Raw genomic sequence first — 20519 nt, 5'->3', positions numbered from 1 at the left:
GCTATCTAACATCTTAAAGACTTCCAGTGTTGGGGCATTCACAACTTCTGGAGGCAAGCTGTTCCACTGATTACTGTATTTTTGGAGTATAAGATGCACCTTTTTGCCTCAAAAGAGGCTGAAAATCTGGGTGCGTCTTATACATTGACTACAGTATTTTTTACCTCCCAAAGTCCCGCCCCCTTCACCAAAATGGCCGTGCATAGCCTTATGGAGGCTTTCAGAGAGCTCCTTGGAGTTGGGGAGGGCAGAAATGAGCAAAAAATGGGCCGTTCCCACCCCCAGCCCCCAGCTACACTCTATAAGCCTCCATAAAGCTATGCGTGCAATTTTTTTTTGACACAAAACGGGCCCATTTTTGCGAAACGGGCCTTTTGCTTGTTTTTGGCCCCACCCTTTTGGAAAGCTCTTTAGTTAAAGTGATTGATAAGAATTAGATTGATCAAGTACTGTGCCAGCAGAAACAAGTCTTACGTGCTGCAGATTGTCAATGATTTCTTTGCCCAGCACATGGATAAATACACCTGGAAACATCTACCTACCTACCTACTCTTCTCTCTCCCTACCTACCTACTGTATTTCTCTTTCTCTCTCTCCCTCTCTAGCTACCTACCTACCTACTCTCTCTCTATTCCTACCTACCTACTGTATTTCTCTCTTTCTTTCTTTCTCTCTCTTTCTTTCCCTCTATCTACCTACCTACTTTTTAAAAAAAATTGCCTCTTCAAAACCTTGGTGCGTCTTATAATCCGGTGCGTCTTATACTCTGAAAAATACGGTAATTGTTCTGTCAGGAAATTTTTCCTCAGTTCTAAGTTGCTTCTCTCCTTGATTAGTTTCCACCCATTCTTTCTTGTTCTATCCTCAGGTGCCTTGGAGAATAGTTTGACCCCCTCTTCTTTGTGGCAACCACTGAGGTATTGGAACACTATGCCTCCCCTAGGCTTTCTTTTCATTAAACTAGACATACCCAGTTCCTGCAACCGTTCTTCATGTTTTAGTCTCCATTCCCCTAATCATCTTTGTTGGTCTTCTCTGCACTCTTTCTAGAGTCTTCACATCTTTTCTACATCGTGGCGACCAAAACTGAATGCAGTATTCCAAGTGTGGCCTTACCAAGGCATTATAAAGTGGTATTAACACTTCACGTGATCTTGATTCTATCCTTGTTTATGTAGCCTGAGTTGGCTTTTTTGGCAGCTGCTGCACACTGCTGGTTCATATTTAAATGGTTGCCCACTAGGACTCCAAGATCCCTCTCACAGTTACTACTATTGAGCAAGGTACAACCTATACTGTACCTGTGCATTTTGTTTTTCTTGCCTAAATGTAGAACCTTACTCTTTTCACCATTGAATTTCATTTTATTAGATCGTGTCCAATGTTCACGTCTGTCAAGATCCTTCTGTATCTTAAGCCTATCTTCTGGAGTGTTGGCTATTCCAGCCTGGTGTCATCTGCAAATTTGATGACTTCCCCATTTATTCCCTCATCCAAATCATTGATGAAGATGTTGAAGAGTACTGGCCCTAAAACAGAGCCTTGGGGTACTCCACTGCATACTTCCTTCCATGTAGATGTAGTTCCATTAAGGACTACGTGTTGAGTGCGGTTGGTCAGCCAGTTATGAATCCATCTGGTGGTGATGCTGTCTAACCCACATTCTTCTACTTTATCTAATTGTAGGTTATGGTCTACCTTATCAAATGCCTTACTGAAGTCCAATTAAACTATACTGATGGCATTCCTCTGGTCCACTAATTTTGTCACTTCGTCAAAGAATGCAATAAGATTAGTCTGGCATGATCTGTTTTTGACAGACCCATGTTGGCTTTTGGCTATTACTTTGTTTACTTCTAGGTGTTCGCTAATTCGTTGCTTATCTTTTCCAGAATCTTTCCTGGTATTGAAGTCAGGGTGATAGGTCTATTATTTCCTAGATCTATTTTTTCCCCTTTTTTGAAGATGGGAACCACATCAGCTCTTTTCCAGTCCTCTGGCAGTTCCCCAGTGCTCCAGGAACTCTGAAAGATATAGTTCAGTGGTTCTGAGATCTCATCTGCCAGTTCCTTCAGAACCCTGGGGTGTAATCCATCCCGTCCTGGTGATTTGAACTCGTCTAGGGTAGACAGGTGCTCGCTTACCATTTTCTTCTCTATTTCAACTTGTGTTCCTAATCTGATTTTTGTTCTGCTGTTTTTGCTAGGTTGGACTGTTTTATCCCTTTGTGTAAAGACAGATGCAAAAAATGAGTTAAATAGTTCTGCTTTCTCCCTGTTGCTTGTCACCTTCTTGCCACTTTCTCCCAGCAATGGACCAATTGTTTCCTTAACCTTTTTCTTGTTTTTAACATATTGAAAGAAGCTTTTTTTGTTATTTTTTACTTTTGTGGCAAGCCTTTCTTCATTGTGAGCCTTAGCTTTCCTCACTTCATCTCTACAAGCTCAAGCTATTTGCTGATATTCTGCCTTAGTTATGTCCCCCTTTCCACTTTTTATACTTATCTTTTTTGTCTTTCAATTTGTCAGAGAGCCTGGTTATTTAAGTGAAAAAAAATAAATAAACCAAACTCCCAATAAAAGAAATCATACTATGGATTTGTTTGCTCTGAATTCTGTATCATTTATAGAAACATATTACCATTAATTAATCTGTTTTTCTTTGTAAAACAAATTTCCATGGTCCATGGTATACTTCAAGACAATACAAAGCTCAAATCACTGAAGTAAATGCTCCTCTCTTAATAAGATATAGAAAAAAGTGACCTTGAATTTGGTAAGAATTAATATTATACTTCATAACCGATTTTTAATTTTTTTTACCATGTCATATTTTGAATCCTCTTTCACATTACTATATTCAAAACATTATGTGTGTAACACGTTGAAACGTAACTGTATTCATTAGTATGGAATTCATCTCAGAAAACTGATTTCCTCATAGTTTCACAAAATTATTGCTCACTTACAAGAGATCTTTTCGGTTCTCCCTGCCCTAGAACAGCAAGTTCATAAGGTATCACAACAGTTAGCATCATTTAATTCATAATAATTTCTATCTAAAACCTGGAGCCCGTGCATTATCTTAAGAGTCATGCAAATAAGATATCCCTCTCTCCATAGAAAAGTTACATGGAGCGGGCGCGTCCCGATTGCGAAACCAGGATTCGAATGCCTACAGTAGAGGGGACGCCACACCTTCGCGCAGAGCCATCACCTCGGAGCCCACCCCCAAGATTGATACGTGTCCCTGAAAGCTCGTCCAGCGCGCTTCCCTCCGCGGCGAGCCTAAGCACTGAGGCCCCGTGAAGGGGACGGCACCTGGAGACGCTCACCTTCCACCTCGCCCCGCCGTTCCAGCCCTCCTCCTCCCCTTCCTGCTACTTCTGTAGCCGCTGCCTCAGAAAAGCTCTCGGAGCGGCCAGAGTTTCTTCCCGCACCCGAATTCCGTCCAACTTGAAGCCGCCAGGTTCGGGCCGGGGTGGAGCAGAAGCCCCGCGGCGCGGAGGACTGAAAAGAAAAGCTCGTCCACCAACCAACCCGCCTGTCTACTCCGCCCCAGACAAACGGGTTGGGCTTACTGCTCCGGAAGTAAATGAACCGGAAATAGGGGCTAAACGAAAGTGGGAATTTACCGGCCTTCCCGGTAATTCTTCTGTGGATGAGGATGGCTGTGTGCTTCACTCCTCCTATCCCGCCAAGCTCGTGGGAACCCTTTTCTCCATGTTTGGTGCTTGCGGTTTGTATGGTCTTTCCTTTTTCAGGAAGCTGTACTGATTAACCAATTTCGTTGTATTTAAGTACAATGACAATAAATAATATAATTATACTTATTACTTCCTGGCTGAATTCTCACGAGATACTAAACGCCTATTAGTCAAGCTAGTTTGTAGTACACAGCTTTCTCCTACAATCGTCACAAGTGTGTAAACTATTGCCGATTACCTTTGCTGCGACAGGGTCAAAAGCAGTATTTTCCCCATCTCGAAATGTCCCTTCTGCTCCAAAGAGGACCCGTATTCCAATAGTCTTTTCTTTCTTCGTAGGCAAATAGCTGCTATCGCAATCATAGACTACATTAAATTAGTGCAATATGCTGGACTAAAATGCATCTAGTTAACTCGTGGCTAAGTGGTTGTTCGTACATGTGATATGTAAGCAATTACAAATTTAACTTGTAGACTAGACCAGAGGTTTTCAATCTTTTTTCACGAATCCCCTTTAAATAGCTTTTGTGGCCACAGACCCCCAAAACTTAATTCAAGATTTAAATCATAACATTTCATCAAGTCTTTGTGGACCACTGACTGAGAACCAGTAGTCTAGAGAATACCACTGGTACCAATTGTAGAATTTATTTTGAAACCCCCTATTAGGACGGACACACACACACACACACACACACACACCAAAAAAGCTTGCTTAAGAAATGAGAAATCCCATAGGAAAATACTTCTGTCTCCATTTTCCCCTTTAAACTGCTAATTAGCAAGTGAGATATACATTGCTGCCAGCAAACTAATCCACACCTAGGGTGCATGGGAATTTTAACACTTGCCCGGTGTTTTTACTCAAAGATAATAGCAAAGATCATATACCTAAACCAGAAATATCAGCTCTGATAAGAGAGATATCAAAATATTTCCTCTAAATTCCCTCAGCCATAATAGATAGATAGATAGATAGATAGATAGATAGATAGATAGATAGATAGATAGATAGATAGACAGACAGACAGACAGACAGACAGACAGACAGACAGACAGACAGACAGACAGATAGATAGATGATATTTAGTTAGTTAGTTAGTTAGTTAGTGTCACAACCCCTGGTATGCCCCAATTATGATTCGAATTATAATTCGAATCCCACTAAGGGTATGGCTAGCTGATGAGAGCTAAATAGCTTGAAATAGATCTATACTAGTCTTCCTTTATTTATTTATCAGCACAAATACAACATATATATTACATCCAAAGGAAATCCTGTAGAAAATCTTACTGATGGGTCAGTTTGTGGTCAGCTGCCTCCAAAGCAAACTTGGTATTGTTTTGGGACCAAATAAAGAGAAATGCCTCCTTTTCAAACAGCCAGCCTCAAGTCTTGATTTTAGGAACTCGGAGAAATTCTCTCAACATAATAGTGAAAAGATAAACTGTAAACATTGCAACAACTAATATTAAACTAGACCAGGGGTGTCAAATTCAATTTCATTGAGGGCTGGATCAGCATTGTCCTCTGGAGGCCGGAGGGGTGTGGATGGAGTGGTCTAAGCCAACTGGGCATGCCCCAGGGGCCTTGAGTTTGACACCCCTGATCTATAGCAAGAGGCAATCCAAATCCAAAGTGCTATGGCTACCTTGCAAAAATTGACAATTATTTTAGCTTTAGTGATTGGTTTGGTAGCTTCCTAGAGACCTTTGTGTGGCACAGGTGTAGGTCATAAAGGTGGAGGAGCAGGTGCCCTCTAGTAGGAGGAGACCTTCATCCCTGCAGGCTAAAGGGTCAGTTACTGTCAGTTAACAGAGATAAGGTGACCTTCAGTAGGGCTCCTGGACTCTGGGAAGTTTCCCTCCTTTTGTTAACAGTCTCACAGGACTGAATGAGAATGAATGTTTGGGTTAGATTTAAGATGGGGGTGAGGGCGAGAGAGTGTGAGACAGACTGAAGGAGAGGGTGAGAGGGTGCATCACAACCCGCCCGCCCTGCCGCACTTTGAGGCTTCCGGGAGGCTCCCTCTTGGCCTCTCCCACCGATGTTGCAGGGGAAACCTGGCGGTCTGAGGGGACTGGAGCCCATGGCGAAGCGAGCAAAGTGCCCGTCGGCCAGTGCCACTGCTCTGCGTGAATCCCCCTTCGCCGCTGCCCCCCTTTGACACCCACCCACCTAGGCAGCTCTTTCACCAGCCCCTACAGTTCCAAGAGTAGCTGGTAGTGTCGCGCCTGCTGCCGCGCCAGATGGTCTCTGCCTCCTCTGCGTGGCATCCCGCCCTCCTTGCCCTCCAGGAAGGTGAAGGCAACCCTAAAGCGCTTCATGGACGGCGCGGCTGGAGAGCTTATAGATGCCCCTTTGCTCGCCTGCTCCCTCCGCTCAACCAAAACAGAAGGGGGATTCCTCTGCCTTGCAGAGCTCGCAGAGAAGGAGCCTCCCCCAAGCCCCCATGTTGCTTTCTCCTCTCTTAGCTGCTGCCCTTCCGGCTCCCGGGCAGAGAGCAGGCGGGGTCTCCTCTGGCTATTTCCAGCTTGCATTCGATTGATGCCCCCCCTCGCCACCCACACCACACTGGCTGCTGCCCCATGATTCTCACCCCACAGACTTGGGGCTGCCCAGCATCCCCAGCGCACTCCACTTCGCCGTCTCCCTGAGCAGGGGACTGTCGCCACTGTGGGATGCAGAGTAGGCGGGGGAGCATGAGAATCATAGGGCAATGGCCAGAGGGGCATGCCGGCCAGTCAGGTGTTGGCGGTAATGAGGCGGCAGCCGCCAGGGAGCCCTGAGGCTGCAGTTGGAGTGGCTGCCCGCTGCGGTTGCAAAGCAGATTGGGGAGTGCGAGAATTGGGGGGCAGGGGTCGGAGAGTTGGGCCGGGCACCCAGGCTGAGGGCTGGTGTGCAATGTTCCCTCTAATTTTTTTTCAGTGTGGGCAGAAAAGAATAGTGTTTGAGCAGCACATTTTCATGCCTGAGCACCTGAATTTTGTTCACAGATGTCACCCAAGACAACAACGAAATCAGTGTTATTTGAAAGTCAAAGTTATATTTATTCAATATATACGTTTAATTAAAAGTGTTATATATCAGTATCACTTATAATATTATTAAAATATTAAAATACTTGTATAGTGTTTACGGTAAAGTACATTGTTATTCACTGAAAGTCTGTCTCATCTTAAAGTTTCCCAGTCTGTCTTTCTTTAACAACCATTTAAACTTCCAGCTGCACTTTTTCTTCGTAACAACATTTACTCCAGCTTTACGTTTCGACATCAGCACTGACCTGATGATGTACCTATAGGGTGAGGGTTTATCAATTATTACAATTATCTTTTCAAATTCATTTTGGATTAAATAAAAAAGAGCTTTGAAATGAATATATAAATGGCTTCATTTATACTTCATTTTAATGAATTTCACTTGATATACTTCATTTTAATGATTTCACATTCAATTGCAAGTTGTCTATACACTGTATGCTTCTGTGAATGTATTATATGCAATTTGCTGTTTTAAATGAGTAAAATTATTAAAATCCCCATACATAAAGTCTCATTCACATCTAACAGTTTTCTTCCATCATTAATTTGTAAACTCAAGGATTTATTGTCTGCATGTTCAACAATGCTTGCTGATTGTTTAAAAAATTGTGGGAATTTGTTCCTCTCTGTACAGAGGGTTTCAGTAACCTACTACTACTGCAAAACTAATAGCAAAACATTTTGCATTTATTATTTTTAATATGCAAAAATAATTTGACTCTTAAAATCTTTTTTTTCATGAATGCCCACACAGAAGTTGCTTGCTATTGGAAAAAGTACATTCTAATAATGAATAGCTATAGGAAATTGCATTATCCAAAACTCTAAAAAATGAAGTGAAAAATATTTTAGCCACTTTTTTCAAATCTTACTCCTCCTACAATCCAGTGAACTGTGTGCGTGACTTTAAAGTACTTATATTGTAGTTAAGGTTTTAATTCTAAAAAATCTCTAAACTCCATACTACTTGCAAATATAAATAGATTGTTAAAATGGCTCTACCATAACAAATAAGAGAAAAAAACACCTTCCTTTTGTTTATAAAGTAGTGATTTTAGTTTGCTCCGAACGATTTAACTATGGAAGTCACTATTTTAAAATGACAGATAGGAAGTTTAATTAGATTAAAAGTAAAAATATTCTCAATGACTTTGAAAATCCCAATGAGTTATCAAATATAGGTACTCCTTCATTACAACGTGGGACTGGAATTTTTATTACTCAGCAATGTGTCACAAAGCTGATGTCATGTGACCGGGCTCTCTCGCCTCTTTCCGACTCCAAGGGCATCAATCATGTTAGCCCAGGAATCTGCAAAGTTGGCTGTTTTAAGACTGGTGGACTTCAACTTCCAGAATCTTAAGAGTTGAAGTCCACCAGTCTTAAAACAGCCAACTTTGCAGACCCCTGGTTAGCCCAAAGCCTGGCACTGGGCTTTGCTCCCCCATTGATGGAGCCCCGAGAAGCTAGGAGGGAGAAAAAGAGACGGAGGCCAAGGAGCTTCCCCTCCCAGCAAAAATCTAACTGGGGAGCCGGGCAGTAGCAAATTAGCCGATCACGCGGCACGCGAGGAAAGCGTGGTCCGATCATGTGGGCAGCAAAACTCCAGGGCTCTCTATTCTAATTGCCCGTGAAAACTGTTGCCTCTGAAGCGTTTGCTCCGTTGTTTTGAACCTTTAAGCGCCCCTTTCCCTTTTTTCTACCCACACTGATTAGGGAGACTCCTGAAGTCGGGCGGCAATATACTGCAGTAGGAAAGGTTTAGCTGGAGGGGGTTTTGATTGCGATTCTGTAGCCGCTCTGTAGTTTGTGTCCAGCAGATACGTGACGCTGCGTGGCAGTTAGAAATTACTGTGCGGCGTATTGCAGCCATGTGCACGGCTGCGCAAGAATGCACCTTAGAGGGAACAGTGCTGGTGTGGCGAGGGGGTGGCCACGGACCACCTCCTGGGGTGATTGGGCTGCTGACGGGGAAGGCAGTGGCTTCGTCTCCTTGATCTGCGAGGAAGAGGCGATTGGCGGCTGAGGGGCAAGCAATGAAGGAGGCAACGCTGGCCCACTGCCTCCTATGTGCATGTGTGCATGCTGGGGGTGGAGTGGGCCGGGGATGTACACACATGCACCTGCCAGCCAGAATAGCATGGGCTCAACCACTTTGCGGGCCTTGAGTTTGGCGCCCCTAAAATAGATGTTTAATTGATTTTTTTTCAGTATTATCTTATTTTTCACTAATCCTATTAGTGAATATAATACTGTTTGCTGCCACCTTATGCTTCGTTGCTATGTGGTGAGAGACTCCCATGAACTGTGGGGAGGGGAAATGAATAGGGAAATGCTTGGGGAAATGAAAATAAGTTCTGTATCTCCTCAAGATGCTGACTCAAGGTCACCCAGTTGGAAGAAGGAGTGATAAAGATGAATAAAATTCACAGATACTTCCAAAATTACTACACAAGAAACTCACTATTATCTGTATAGGAAATTAAAAGCTAAGGTATGTTTGAGAATCCCAGAAAGGCTCTCAATGATGGAAGCGTTCACATATCCAAATCTGGTGAAGATGGAAAAAATTGTGGCATAAAAAGATATTTTGGACAATGAAGGTGTCACTGCCCCTTCATTTAATAACCAAGAAAGAAACCACTCAACTCCATATTTCAGAATTAAGTGTACTTATACTGGTTACAAACGAAAAGCAAAGCAAAGTTGAATCTGAATAAAAGGTGCGAAAGCAATAGATATCAATACAAGATTGAATCCCCTCCCCTTGGTACCCCAGTCCATAGTCCAATCATAATTCACCCAACTTCAGGTGGGAGACATCGAAAATCATCATCAGGATGGAATGCTGGACAGTTGGCCTTGGCGGGAAACTCCCTTCCGTCCGCATGCGCAAAGAGATGGTGAGAATAACTCCCTAATTAAACAGTCCTCCAGCACAGAATGATTCCCCTCCCAAATACCATGCCCGCCCTCACCGTTTCAATGGCAGCCGAAAAGCAGCAGCGAAGCAGAGAAATTAAAATCTAAGTGTTAGATTGGGTGAATAGAAGAGGTAGACTCAGGCTTGGCAGTAACAACAGCTCTTTATTAGTTCAACTATGTACAAACTAGCAACCTTTTATTTGGCAGCAGCCTTTTTATAGGGAGCTGTCAAATGTCTTAGCCAATCACCTTTGAGTATTTTCCTGCGGGACCAGAGGATCTTGGTGGAACCTACCATAATGTCAGTATGTAACACTAAGCAAGAGCTTGAAGACCAGGGTATTAACCTATCATGGTGGCCTCAATTGTAAATACAAGCTAGATATGATAAAGACATGAAAATGTACGGTTTCTATAAAGGATTGACAGCCTTTGATCAGCAATAGCAGTTAGACTTATATACCGCTTCATAGGGCTTTCAGCCCTCTCTAAGCGGTTTACAGAGTCAGCATATCGCCCCCAACAACAATCCGGGTCCTCATTTTACCCACCTCGGAAGGATGGAAGGCTGAGTCAACCTTGAGCCGGTGAGATTTGAACAGCCGAACTGCAGAACTGCAGTCAGCTGAAGTAGCCTGCAGTGCTGCATTTAACCACTGCGCCACCTTGGCTCTTTTGTTGTTGAATTCTGATGAAAAACTAAGAAAATATATAATTCTTTACTATATTGGAAAGTGGAGAATGAACAAATAAAAGACATAATGATACAGTAGGCAAAAAACTTTAGACATAATATAGAATTAGAGATATGGCAAAACGTTTGGGGAAGAAACTATAAATTAACAATGGCAACTTCTTATAAAGAAAGCTTATATAAAATGTTTTATAGATGGCACTTATCACCTGTTAGGTTAGCTAAAATGTTTAAAAATATGCCTAGCAAATGTAACCAAAAAACGGGTACATATTATCATATGTGATGGACTTGTTGTCAGCCTCCATTTTGCTGCTGCTTCGGCTGCCATTGAAACGGGGAGGGAGGGGCATGGCATTTGGGTAGGGAATCGTTATGTGCTGGAGGAAGATTCTAGACGCTGACCTGACCATCTTATTGCGCATGTGGAGGAACAGAGTTTTCCGCCAAGGTTAACTGTCCAGCATTCCATCCTGGTGATGTTTTTTGAAGATATCTCCCACCTGACAGTTGGGTGAATTATCATTGGACTATGGACTGGGGTGCCAAGGGGAGGGGATTGAATCATATATGATATTCTTTGCTTTCGCACCTAATTAACCAGATTCAGCTTAGCTTTGCTACTTTTCATTTGTAATTAGTAAAAGTACACTTAATTTCAAACAAATGGAGTTGAGTGGTTTCTTTCCTGATTATTAAACCTGGCACTTGTGTTAAAGCAAAACAATTTTGGGCAAAAACATAAGTGGTTAGAAAAGATGATAGGAAAACATGTAGTTTTTAAACCTGAACTTTTTCTATTAGGTATAACGTCAGAAAGAAATGATGAACAAAATATATATTTAATATTGCATGTACTGCAGGGAGGATTATATTTGCATAATATTGGAAAAATGAAGAAATACCATGAGACCAAGAGATAATTAGGAAGATACTGGATTGTACAGAAATGGACAGACTCACATTGAAGACTAAACAGAAAGAAGATACAGAATATTATCAAACATGGAACTTATTCTACCAGTGGTTGGAAAAAAGGGGTGGGGATTAAGAACACAATCTGTACTGTTAAGCAAATAAAATAACCCAGATAACATGATCTTTATTAAGCACTAACAAAATGTAAACAATAGAAAATTAATAAAACTATTTTTAAAAAAAATTAAAAAGAGAGAGAGAAAAGTAGAACTTAGGGATTTTGGCACATGATTTTTTTTCTGGCTTTGCACTTGTGCAATGTACTTGATCTCTAATGAACTATGCCTTTCTCAACAAATGGCGCCAAGGATCATTTTTATTTAGAGGTTTAAGTTGTGGCAGGTCCAACAAATAGAAATATTAGAATTGCTGATAGTGATACACAATCATAATGGTAAATTAGTATAGTATAATTTTACCAAGTGTAATGAAATCAGTTGGAATTGTGTAATAGCTTTCAAAATCTAAATCAAATAATATAGCTTAAAAACTGAAATCAAGCTTCTTGGAACCCATAGACATTTTGGGCTAGAGATTTATATAATTGGATATAACCTTATGAATATTGGAGAGACATATCAGAATAAAGCCCAGGACGTTGCAATCATTGAGTGGATCAGTCAGTACTTAGTGCTTACAATGTGACAGACATCATCCAAGAATATTGCTTCCTCATATATAGGATAAATTCTCATTTAAGTTAGGCTCTATGAATCATGCCTTGTTTGAAGACAAATATTTATTTTTAGAAATATTGCTTATCCAAATACAAAATAATGCATTACTGATGTGTTGATGAATTAAAATTTAAATATGTAGGTATTAATCTTCCAGCTAAAAAAGTGTCTTGGATGAGAAGCAAAACATCGTCAAAGAAAAGCCAGAAAGTCCAGTTGCCATTGAAAAAGTACCTTTGGGATAATCTATTTTATGGAATACTAATACATATGTCAAGCACCATATATACTTTATTGTATATAGAAAATGTTAATTACTGAAAAGGCTATGGCACATAGCCAGTCTTTTAAAGTTGGTCCCAAGCAACTAGTTTAGTAGTAATTCAAAATATGTAAAATATCTCCATGATAAAATAAATGCTAATGTGAAATTTGATATATAATGCTATGCTGCAGAGTAAGGCAAATCCTCCAAGTTGAGAATTTGACTGCAGCTGACTCTATGGGCATGTCCATATAGTTGACAGTCTTATTATAGAAATGGTTTGTCTTTGTTTTCTTCCAGAACCTTTTTTCAACCATGCAGTTTGTTATTCTAGCCTAGAGGTCAGGGATTTCCTGGAGGTTTCTCAAGTATTAATTATATCAATTTTTGTGAGATTAAATCTATTATAGAATAAAAATACAATAAAATTGCATGGTACTCTTGTCTTGTAATTAAATGTACATTAAAATGTACTGTCAGACCTCCTTCAACTTAAACCTCTAAATAGAAACCATCCTTGGCTCTATTTGTTGAGAAAGGCATATTTTTATTAGAAGTCAAGTGCATTGCAATAATGCATAGCAAGAATGGAGAATCAAATCCCTAAATTCAACTTTTCCCTCCCTTATCTGCTTCCCATCACTAACTCTCCCTCCCCCCATCAATCAGATCCAAGCAAGATGTTTTGAGAAAGGTCACTTCAAGCATGGGTTGGTATGTAGCTGCATTCTTCTGCCAGCTGGGTGACCTTGAAACAACGTTCAGGGAGATAGAGCAAGCAGCATCTGGGGCAGGCGGATATAGCAATCACTCTCACTTTCCCCAAGCAGCAGTCCCCTCCCATCCACCCTCCCCATGGTTCATGGCAGACTGTCACTGCATTGTATTGAAACACAAGTGAGAGTGAAGTGGCAGCTGACATATAAGTAGGATCCATTCATATGCAGGTACTTAGTCCTACAGAGATAATAATACCAAACCCTGCAACTTGGGTGGTCTTAGTCCAGAAAATATGTACAGTAACATATAGTTAGGCTAACCAGGAGTGTTCCTAATTAGGCTGCTAGTTATATTTGTCTGAAAGATATAATAAAGCAGGATCCTCCAGGGTTTTAACGACTTGAGCCAGAAGGCAGGTTCTACAACTGAAAGATATCTTCTTGAATCTGCATTCCAATACTGCTGAGAAAAGAATATTAAATGAATAGAAGACTGATATTTGGGAAACCTTATAGTATTTTAGAAACAAACACACACAAGCAAAACTACATGCTTCAAATAAGGGTTTCTATATTTTGATGGAACATATTCCACTGGCATAAATTGATTTCTCGAACAAAACAAGAACAAAAATACCACAATCACAATATCATAGTCATATTTTGATAGCTTAATATATTTTATTGTGTAAGATGGAAATTGCAGGATTAATTTGAAAGACACTATACCATGATACAAAATATTGCAAGCCATCAAGGAGTTACTTTTGTTGAAATACATTAATATAAGTATTGTAAGCAATAATGTATATTGTCACATATTTTTGTAGCTGGTTTAATTATTAAGTGGGTCCTTTTTTCAAAGACACAAGAACAGAGTTATAATTTAACACACATCAACATTAAAAAATTCATTAGCTTTTAGAACATTTTTGTTGTATAGGACAAAATTTGATCTCTCTGGGCAGCATAGACTACAGCAGTGATGGTGAACCTTTTTGGTACAGAGTGCCCAAACTGGAACGTGTGTGTACGCATGCGCATGCTTGCTGGAGCCCCAGAGCCTGCACGTATCAGACACCTGGTCTCCTGGTTTCTGGCACACACACGTGTGCCGGCCAGCTAGTTTTTGCATATCCTGGAGCACTTGAAACCCAAAGACCAGGTGGCCAGCATGTGCATGTGCACCAGCCAGCTTGTTTTCGGGTTTCTGAGGCTCCGGAACACACAAAGATCAGCTGGTGTGCAGGAAACCAGAAAAACAACTGGCAATGCACATATGCCCACAGAGAGGGCTCTGCGTGCCACCTCTGGCACGCGTGCTATAGGTTCACCATGGACTACAGCATTAAAGAGGTCAATGAAATTTGAAATTCCTTATGCTGAATTCCAAGATAAATTAAACCTTTACAAGTTGCATTGATTTTTAACAAGAAAAACCTAGATAAGAACTTAATTATCTTGTTAAAAGCAACAGTACTTAAAATGCTCGTCTGAGCTATGTCATGCTCTTCATATATTTTAAAATACCAATTATCTCAAAAACCTTTCTTCAGTCACATTTGTCAAGTGAAAGATGCTAACAGTTTATCATGTTGAATAAGTATAATTTTCTGTATTTATAATTACATCTTAGTATGTTGCCGTGTGTATATATGGCTTATTGTTATTACAATGCTGTTTCATAATTCCAATTATTTATGAAGTCTGATATTGAGTATTGATACATTTTCAATATAAACATTTCAGTCTTTATCCATTGATACAGGCTTATGAAGCAGTATGTAGCTATATTTTATCCCAAAGGAACAAACTTAAATGTGTTTTAGATCCATGTAATAAAGCCCTTCTAATTTTAGCATATATCATCATTACAGCATAAATTTAAATTATTGATTAAAACATAAAATTTGTTATGTGCCACGTGTTGATGGATAATTCTAATTCTACAGTCTTCAAGACAGTTGGATTCCAACAGTTGCATATTATTTTTCAAACCTTTTCAATTATAGATCTTCAGTGAAGTATTTTATAAATATCATTTTATGATATTAAATAAAAACAAGCAAATTTGCATTTTTTCTTTTAAAATAAATGGATTCCATTGAGAGAGATGTTTAGGACCCACATTTTCACTAGACCATATTCTAAACAAAACTTCCACAAAACTTCCTCAAAAAATTAAAAAAAATCCCATTAACCATTAAAAAATCCCACTTTTTATCAAGTGACTACTCAGCAATGCATTTGGGAAGACTGTAAATTCAGTGCAGAATTGGTGGTATCCAGTGTTGCAGACTGCAGCAGCTTCTTAAATGGACAGGCTCTTATTTTACTGAGAGTAGCAACATTGAGAGTGTTCTATATTCTCAATTTTCTCTGTCAATTAGAAAGAGAAATAGAGTGAGTATACTCAAAAGTACTGAACCTTAAGCAAAGAAATTCCAAGTACAGATGTTATCCTTTAATAGTTGAGCCATCATTCATGCATCTGAACCTCCAGTAGCATTACAAGTCTTATCATGTTATATAGTTAATCAGTACAGATTACTACATATATCTTACTCCTTATTTACCATTTCAATCTCTACCATCCACTGTGATGGCAGATAATATTCTAGATAATTAATTTGGCAATCCATAATGCTTTTGCTAAGTTAAGTTTGTTAACCTTTAAACAGTAGTATAAAGGGCAAAATATTCTTTGTCATACATTTTCGGACTCCTTTTTTGGATTTTATAGTATATCATTGTTTTTACATTAAGTAAATTGATGCAAGGATATAGACAGATATCCCTAGATAATTTATATATAAAATTGTATGGAATTTATATATAAAAACTGCATAAATTCTCTTTAAAAGTGTCCCAAAGTCAGATCCTCCTAAATCTGAGTCAAGACAAGAAAGTGGGGAAAAAACACTAATTTTGCTGCTCAGAAGCTTAATGTTTTTGTGCTTCAAAGCTCTGTAACTAAAAGTGCTAAGAGTCAAGGATAAAATTGTTTACCACAGCTGTTTCTTGAGAGCCTTATCGGTACTGGGAGAAGGGAAAAAAACGGAATCTCTCTCTTGTGAAGATTAAAACTACAACGGCAGTAATTTACAATTTGGAACATGGAACAATCTACAGAAGAGGAAGCTTTAATTTTGCAAAAGATTTGGGATGCAATTCAAGAGTTATTCGTAAGTTGGAAAATTGACAAGAGCATAGAGTTTATACCAGAAAAAAATGAGGGAGATGGAGTTCCAAAAATTGAAGAGAAAAAGGAACACAAAGATAAGAAAACTAATGATTTGATTTCTGAACTGAAAGTGGTTGAAAGCGAAAAAATGGGAGTTTGGAAGGGGGATTTCGATGGCCTGGAGCTTTACTATCTGAGAGATCCAATGGACAATAAGGTGCTGAGAGATGTCCATAAAAACTTTACCGAGGAAATAAATAGAAAACTAACTCCAGCAAAAGAAATAAGACTACAGGCCTTCTGGAAGGACACAGGTTGATATATGAAAATCGATAATAAAATAATAATAATAATAATAATAATAATAATAATAATAATAATAGTTGTTTGATGATTAGTTAGTAGGAATTTAATAACGCCTTGATTGCTTGCTTAAATAAATAGTTGATAATGGTAACAAGGTATATTTCTATGTTGGCTGGAGGTGAGGAAGTTGGATATAAGTAATAAATGATTCTGTTACAAACAATGATAATAATAATGATGAAATGATAAGACTTATAGTTAATGACATATATATGTACTGGCGTAATATAAGGAATTTGGACAGAAATTGCAAATAATGATTTAGGGAAAAAAGTTTAGAAATGTAAATAATCAATTTTTATTTTGAATATGTTATAAAGGTATAATGTTATTGGATATATGAAAGTAGATAACAAAAAATTTAACTAAGTTTTATAATTAGTAAGTAGTAATTTAGTAATTTATAGATGGTTATGTTAAAAAATAATTGACAAGGGCAATACATATATGTTGGTTTGATGAGAAGAAAATAGATATAACAGTAAAGGATTTTTTGTTAACCATTATTAATTATAACAACTAACAATGGAATGATAAGGATAAGGGATACAGTTAATGATACATATATGTACTATCATAATAAAAGGAACGTGGACACAAATTGTAAACAGTGATTTGAGGGGAGAAAAGGGCTCAGATATTTTGTCGACTAATTTTTGTTTAGCATGTGTTATAAAGGTTTAAGGCTATTGGATGACTTTGTAATAATTAATGAAATACCATTAGGTGGTTGTGTTTTTTTAACTATGGATTATTCTAGGCAAAAGGACATTAAAACAATTTCAGCTAAATGAGAACTATGATATGTTGAAAGTAAGACTCATTAAGAACTTTGATATTCGATATGAATGTAAGTAATGATTCTGGAAGAGATACATGAAAGCTAATTGTAACCAATTGACACACTTTCTACAAGATGTAATGTAAGATGATCATTTTTGTGTGTTGTTTGTTTAGTAAAAATAAAAAACAATGTTTATAAAAAAAAAGTGTCCCAAAGTTGCTTTTTCAAGAGGCCACTGGACTTTCTGGTTTTTCTTTGAAGACATTTCATTTCTCATCCAAGAGGCTTCTTCAGCTCTAATAGCTTCTTGAATGAGAAGCAGAGGTGGTATTCAGCCGGTTCTGACCAGTTCTCCCTAACCAGTAGTAACTTTTATGTGAAGTTTGGTGAATCAGCAAATGCCATCACTGGCTGGCTTCTCCCCTCCCACTCACTCCTTTTCATGCTCTCTTGCCTTGACCATGCAGCCTAGCTGATCTCTGCCTGGTGAGTCTTCCTTCGCTTCCCCCCAGCTACCTCCCCCATGGGTCAGCCATGCTTGCCTGCCATTCACCTTTCCCTCATGCCAGCAGCTCCCTTTCTCGTTTCCCTATTAAGCCGAGGATCCTCTTCAATGGGGAGGGGAAAGGGAGAAGCCAGTGTGAAGGAAGGAAACTGCTCTCTTTTTTTTGGCCTGCCGTTCTCTCCCCCATGCCATTCTTATTTCCCTATTGAGCACAGCGCCCAGGATCTTCTTTGATAGAGTACGTGTCTAAGGTTTCCTCCTTTGCAGCCCCACACTGTGACGAAGGAGACAAAAACATTAGGACAGGCTTGGGGCTGAGAAAAACAAGCATCGCAAAAAAATTTTTTTGTTAGTTTGCACTTTGCAGCTTACAATCACAGGTGTGTGTGTGTGTGTGTGTGTGTGTGTGTGTGTTGGGTTGAATAAACCAGATGACAATGACCGGTTTCATCCAAAGGAGTTTTTGTTTCAGGTGGGTCTCACTTTCTTAACTTTAGAAGGAGAGAGGGAAGGAAGAAAGGAAGGGAGAGAGAGAGAGAAAGAGAGAGAGAGAGAAAGAGGGAGGGAGGGGAAAGTGAATGACATAGTTGCATGGATGGATGGATAGATGGATGGACAGATAGATACATGAAGGGAAGGAGGGAGGGAGGGAGGAAGGGAGAGAGAAAAAAAGGAGAGGAAGGAAGGACCACAAACCCTGGCACTAGATGTGGCTTCAGAAGACGCTTTGAAACAGCACAGCAATCTAGAGCTGGAAGGGATCTCAGAGGTCATCTAGTCCAACCCCCTGCTCCAGCAGGAAATGTTATATTGTCTGGATTATTTTGGTGCTTCTAACGGACAGAAAAATTGCCAGAAAGGAGAAGGAGTTTACTAGGACAAGGCTGCCATGCAGAGGAAGGCAAAGATAGTCCTTGACTTATGACCACAATTGAGCCCAAAATTTTGATTGCTAAGCAAGAGCGTTGTTAAGTGAGTTTCACCACATTTTAATCCAAGACATCTTCTGGCGCTAACAGTCATGTGTAGGCTAGGGAAGAAAATCTGAAGGTGTGTATAATGTTCTAATGTACAGAAGTTATAGTTAAATGTGTGGCAGAAAGTGGACTCTGGGTGTGTTTTTCCAAATGCAGTGAGGTTAAATGTATATGGTTTTAGAAGAGTTCGCCCTCTGTGTGTGTACATACACATACAATATATACAGTACATAATGTATCTTTTTGTGTGCCTATACACAACTATGCTATGTAATATGTATGTACACATATGGCATATATACATAGGATTAAGTAGTATGTTTTGGATGTTCAGTAGTAGTAAATAAATAGACAGGGAAATTGTATCTCATTGAGGCCTTTGAGAGGAGGAGAGGCCAGGCAAGGCGCTCCTTGACATGAGTGATGTCATGTTGGCCATGCCCACCCAGTCACATGACCAGTCAATCACGCCCACCCAGTCACATGACCACCAATCCACGCCCACAGAACTGGTGGTAAAAAATTGAAATCCCACCATTGATTTCAAAGAAAAAACAAGAAAGTCCAGTTGCCTCCTGAAAAAGCAACTTTGGCGTAAGCATGACCTGGATGAGAATCTCTACAGACTTGATGGAATTTATTTGCTTTTCTGCCACCACCAAACTCTTTATAATGTTTCTTTTTCACACACACCCACACAATGTGGCTGGTTAACATAACTAGAGGAAATATAGGCAAGACAAAAGACAACATAGTCACTTATGTAACATTTAAAGAAATAAATGATTTATGTCAAACAATTTTTGACTGGAAAAGAAAGCTGAATAGTTGAATTCTAAAAAAGGACCATACCTTATTGCTATGTAGCGATGTATTTGTCAACACAAGGTACTTAGTGTTGTCTCTTGGCTTGGGCTATTAAATCCATCAATCAAATTTTTATTACAATCATCTATGCTAATATTTTCACTTGTTAATTTTGTGTAAGTGGCTTGGCCAGTAAAATCTAGTAGTTCTTCAAGAGCCTTCCTATTATTTGATCCATTTTGGTCCAAAGTAATTTCTGGCAACATTTCATTCACTGGTGAAAATTCAGGGACAGATATAAGTTCTTCTTTTGAAGGAGGACTGTAGAAACGAAGAAAGGAAAGAATTAAGATATTGTTGTATATCTTAACATATATAAGTATGATAATAAAACTCATGTGTTTAAAAACATTTCATCTCACTTATTGTAAAATGGAAGAGTAATAGGATAAGAGAATATGTATTAAGTATATATTAAGCCTTGAAGAAGCTGCTATCCTAAATTCTTAAGCATTATGACACATTGGAATTTTCTTCTGATGCATAGTATTTATATATTATATTTATTGATATTAAATACATTTGATACTTTGAATATCAAACATTTTCAGGTGATGGTGAAAATAAAAGAACAAAAGACAAGGAAGGGATTTATTAACCAAGCCTTTTTCACTGAAACAAGAATGCTTAAAAAAATCAGTGCCAAGTTGCAGTGACTAACCCTCTGACATAGCATAATCCTATAAGGACCTGCCCCAGTTAGTCCCTCAGGAAAGTAAGACTCTTGACTCCATTGAGTTGAATCAAATAACTTTTAATGAAAGAATGTGGTTGCAGTAAAGTCAGGCGAAATCTGAAAAAACCTGTGCAAAATACAAAGCAATTAT

General features: G+C 39.2%; 2 protein-coding genes across 4 annotated transcripts in view; both read right to left on the bottom strand.

Annotated features, from left to right (window-relative positions):
* The window catches only part of BCLAF3 (BCLAF1 and THRAP3 family member 3), a 41824-nt gene extending 38273 nt beyond the window's left edge, over positions 1-3551 (bottom strand). For all 3 annotated transcript variants that reach the window (XM_032226429.1, XM_032226430.1, XM_032226431.1), the window contains exon 1: positions 3335-3551. The gene's annotated coding sequence lies outside the window, so the exon portion shown is untranslated. The remainder of the gene's footprint in view (positions 1-3334) is intronic.
* A 9894-nt stretch (positions 3552-13445) lies between these two features.
* MAP7D2 (MAP7 domain containing 2) overlaps positions 13446-20519 on the bottom strand; it is a 108489-nt gene continuing 101415 nt past the window's right edge. The window contains 2 exon segments of the mRNA XM_032226834.1: positions 13446-15388; positions 19678-19953. Of these exon segments, the coding sequence (XP_032082725.1) occupies positions 19704-19953 (250 nt within the window). The 3' untranslated portion in view covers positions 13446-15388; positions 19678-19703.

The sequence above is a fragment of the Thamnophis elegans genome, chromosome 11 (assembly GCF_009769535.1).
Source record: "Thamnophis elegans isolate rThaEle1 chromosome 11, rThaEle1.pri, whole genome shotgun sequence".
Classification (NCBI taxonomy): domain Eukaryota; kingdom Metazoa; phylum Chordata; class Lepidosauria; order Squamata; family Colubridae; genus Thamnophis; species Thamnophis elegans.
This window is presented reverse-complemented; position numbering and strand designations above follow the sequence as displayed.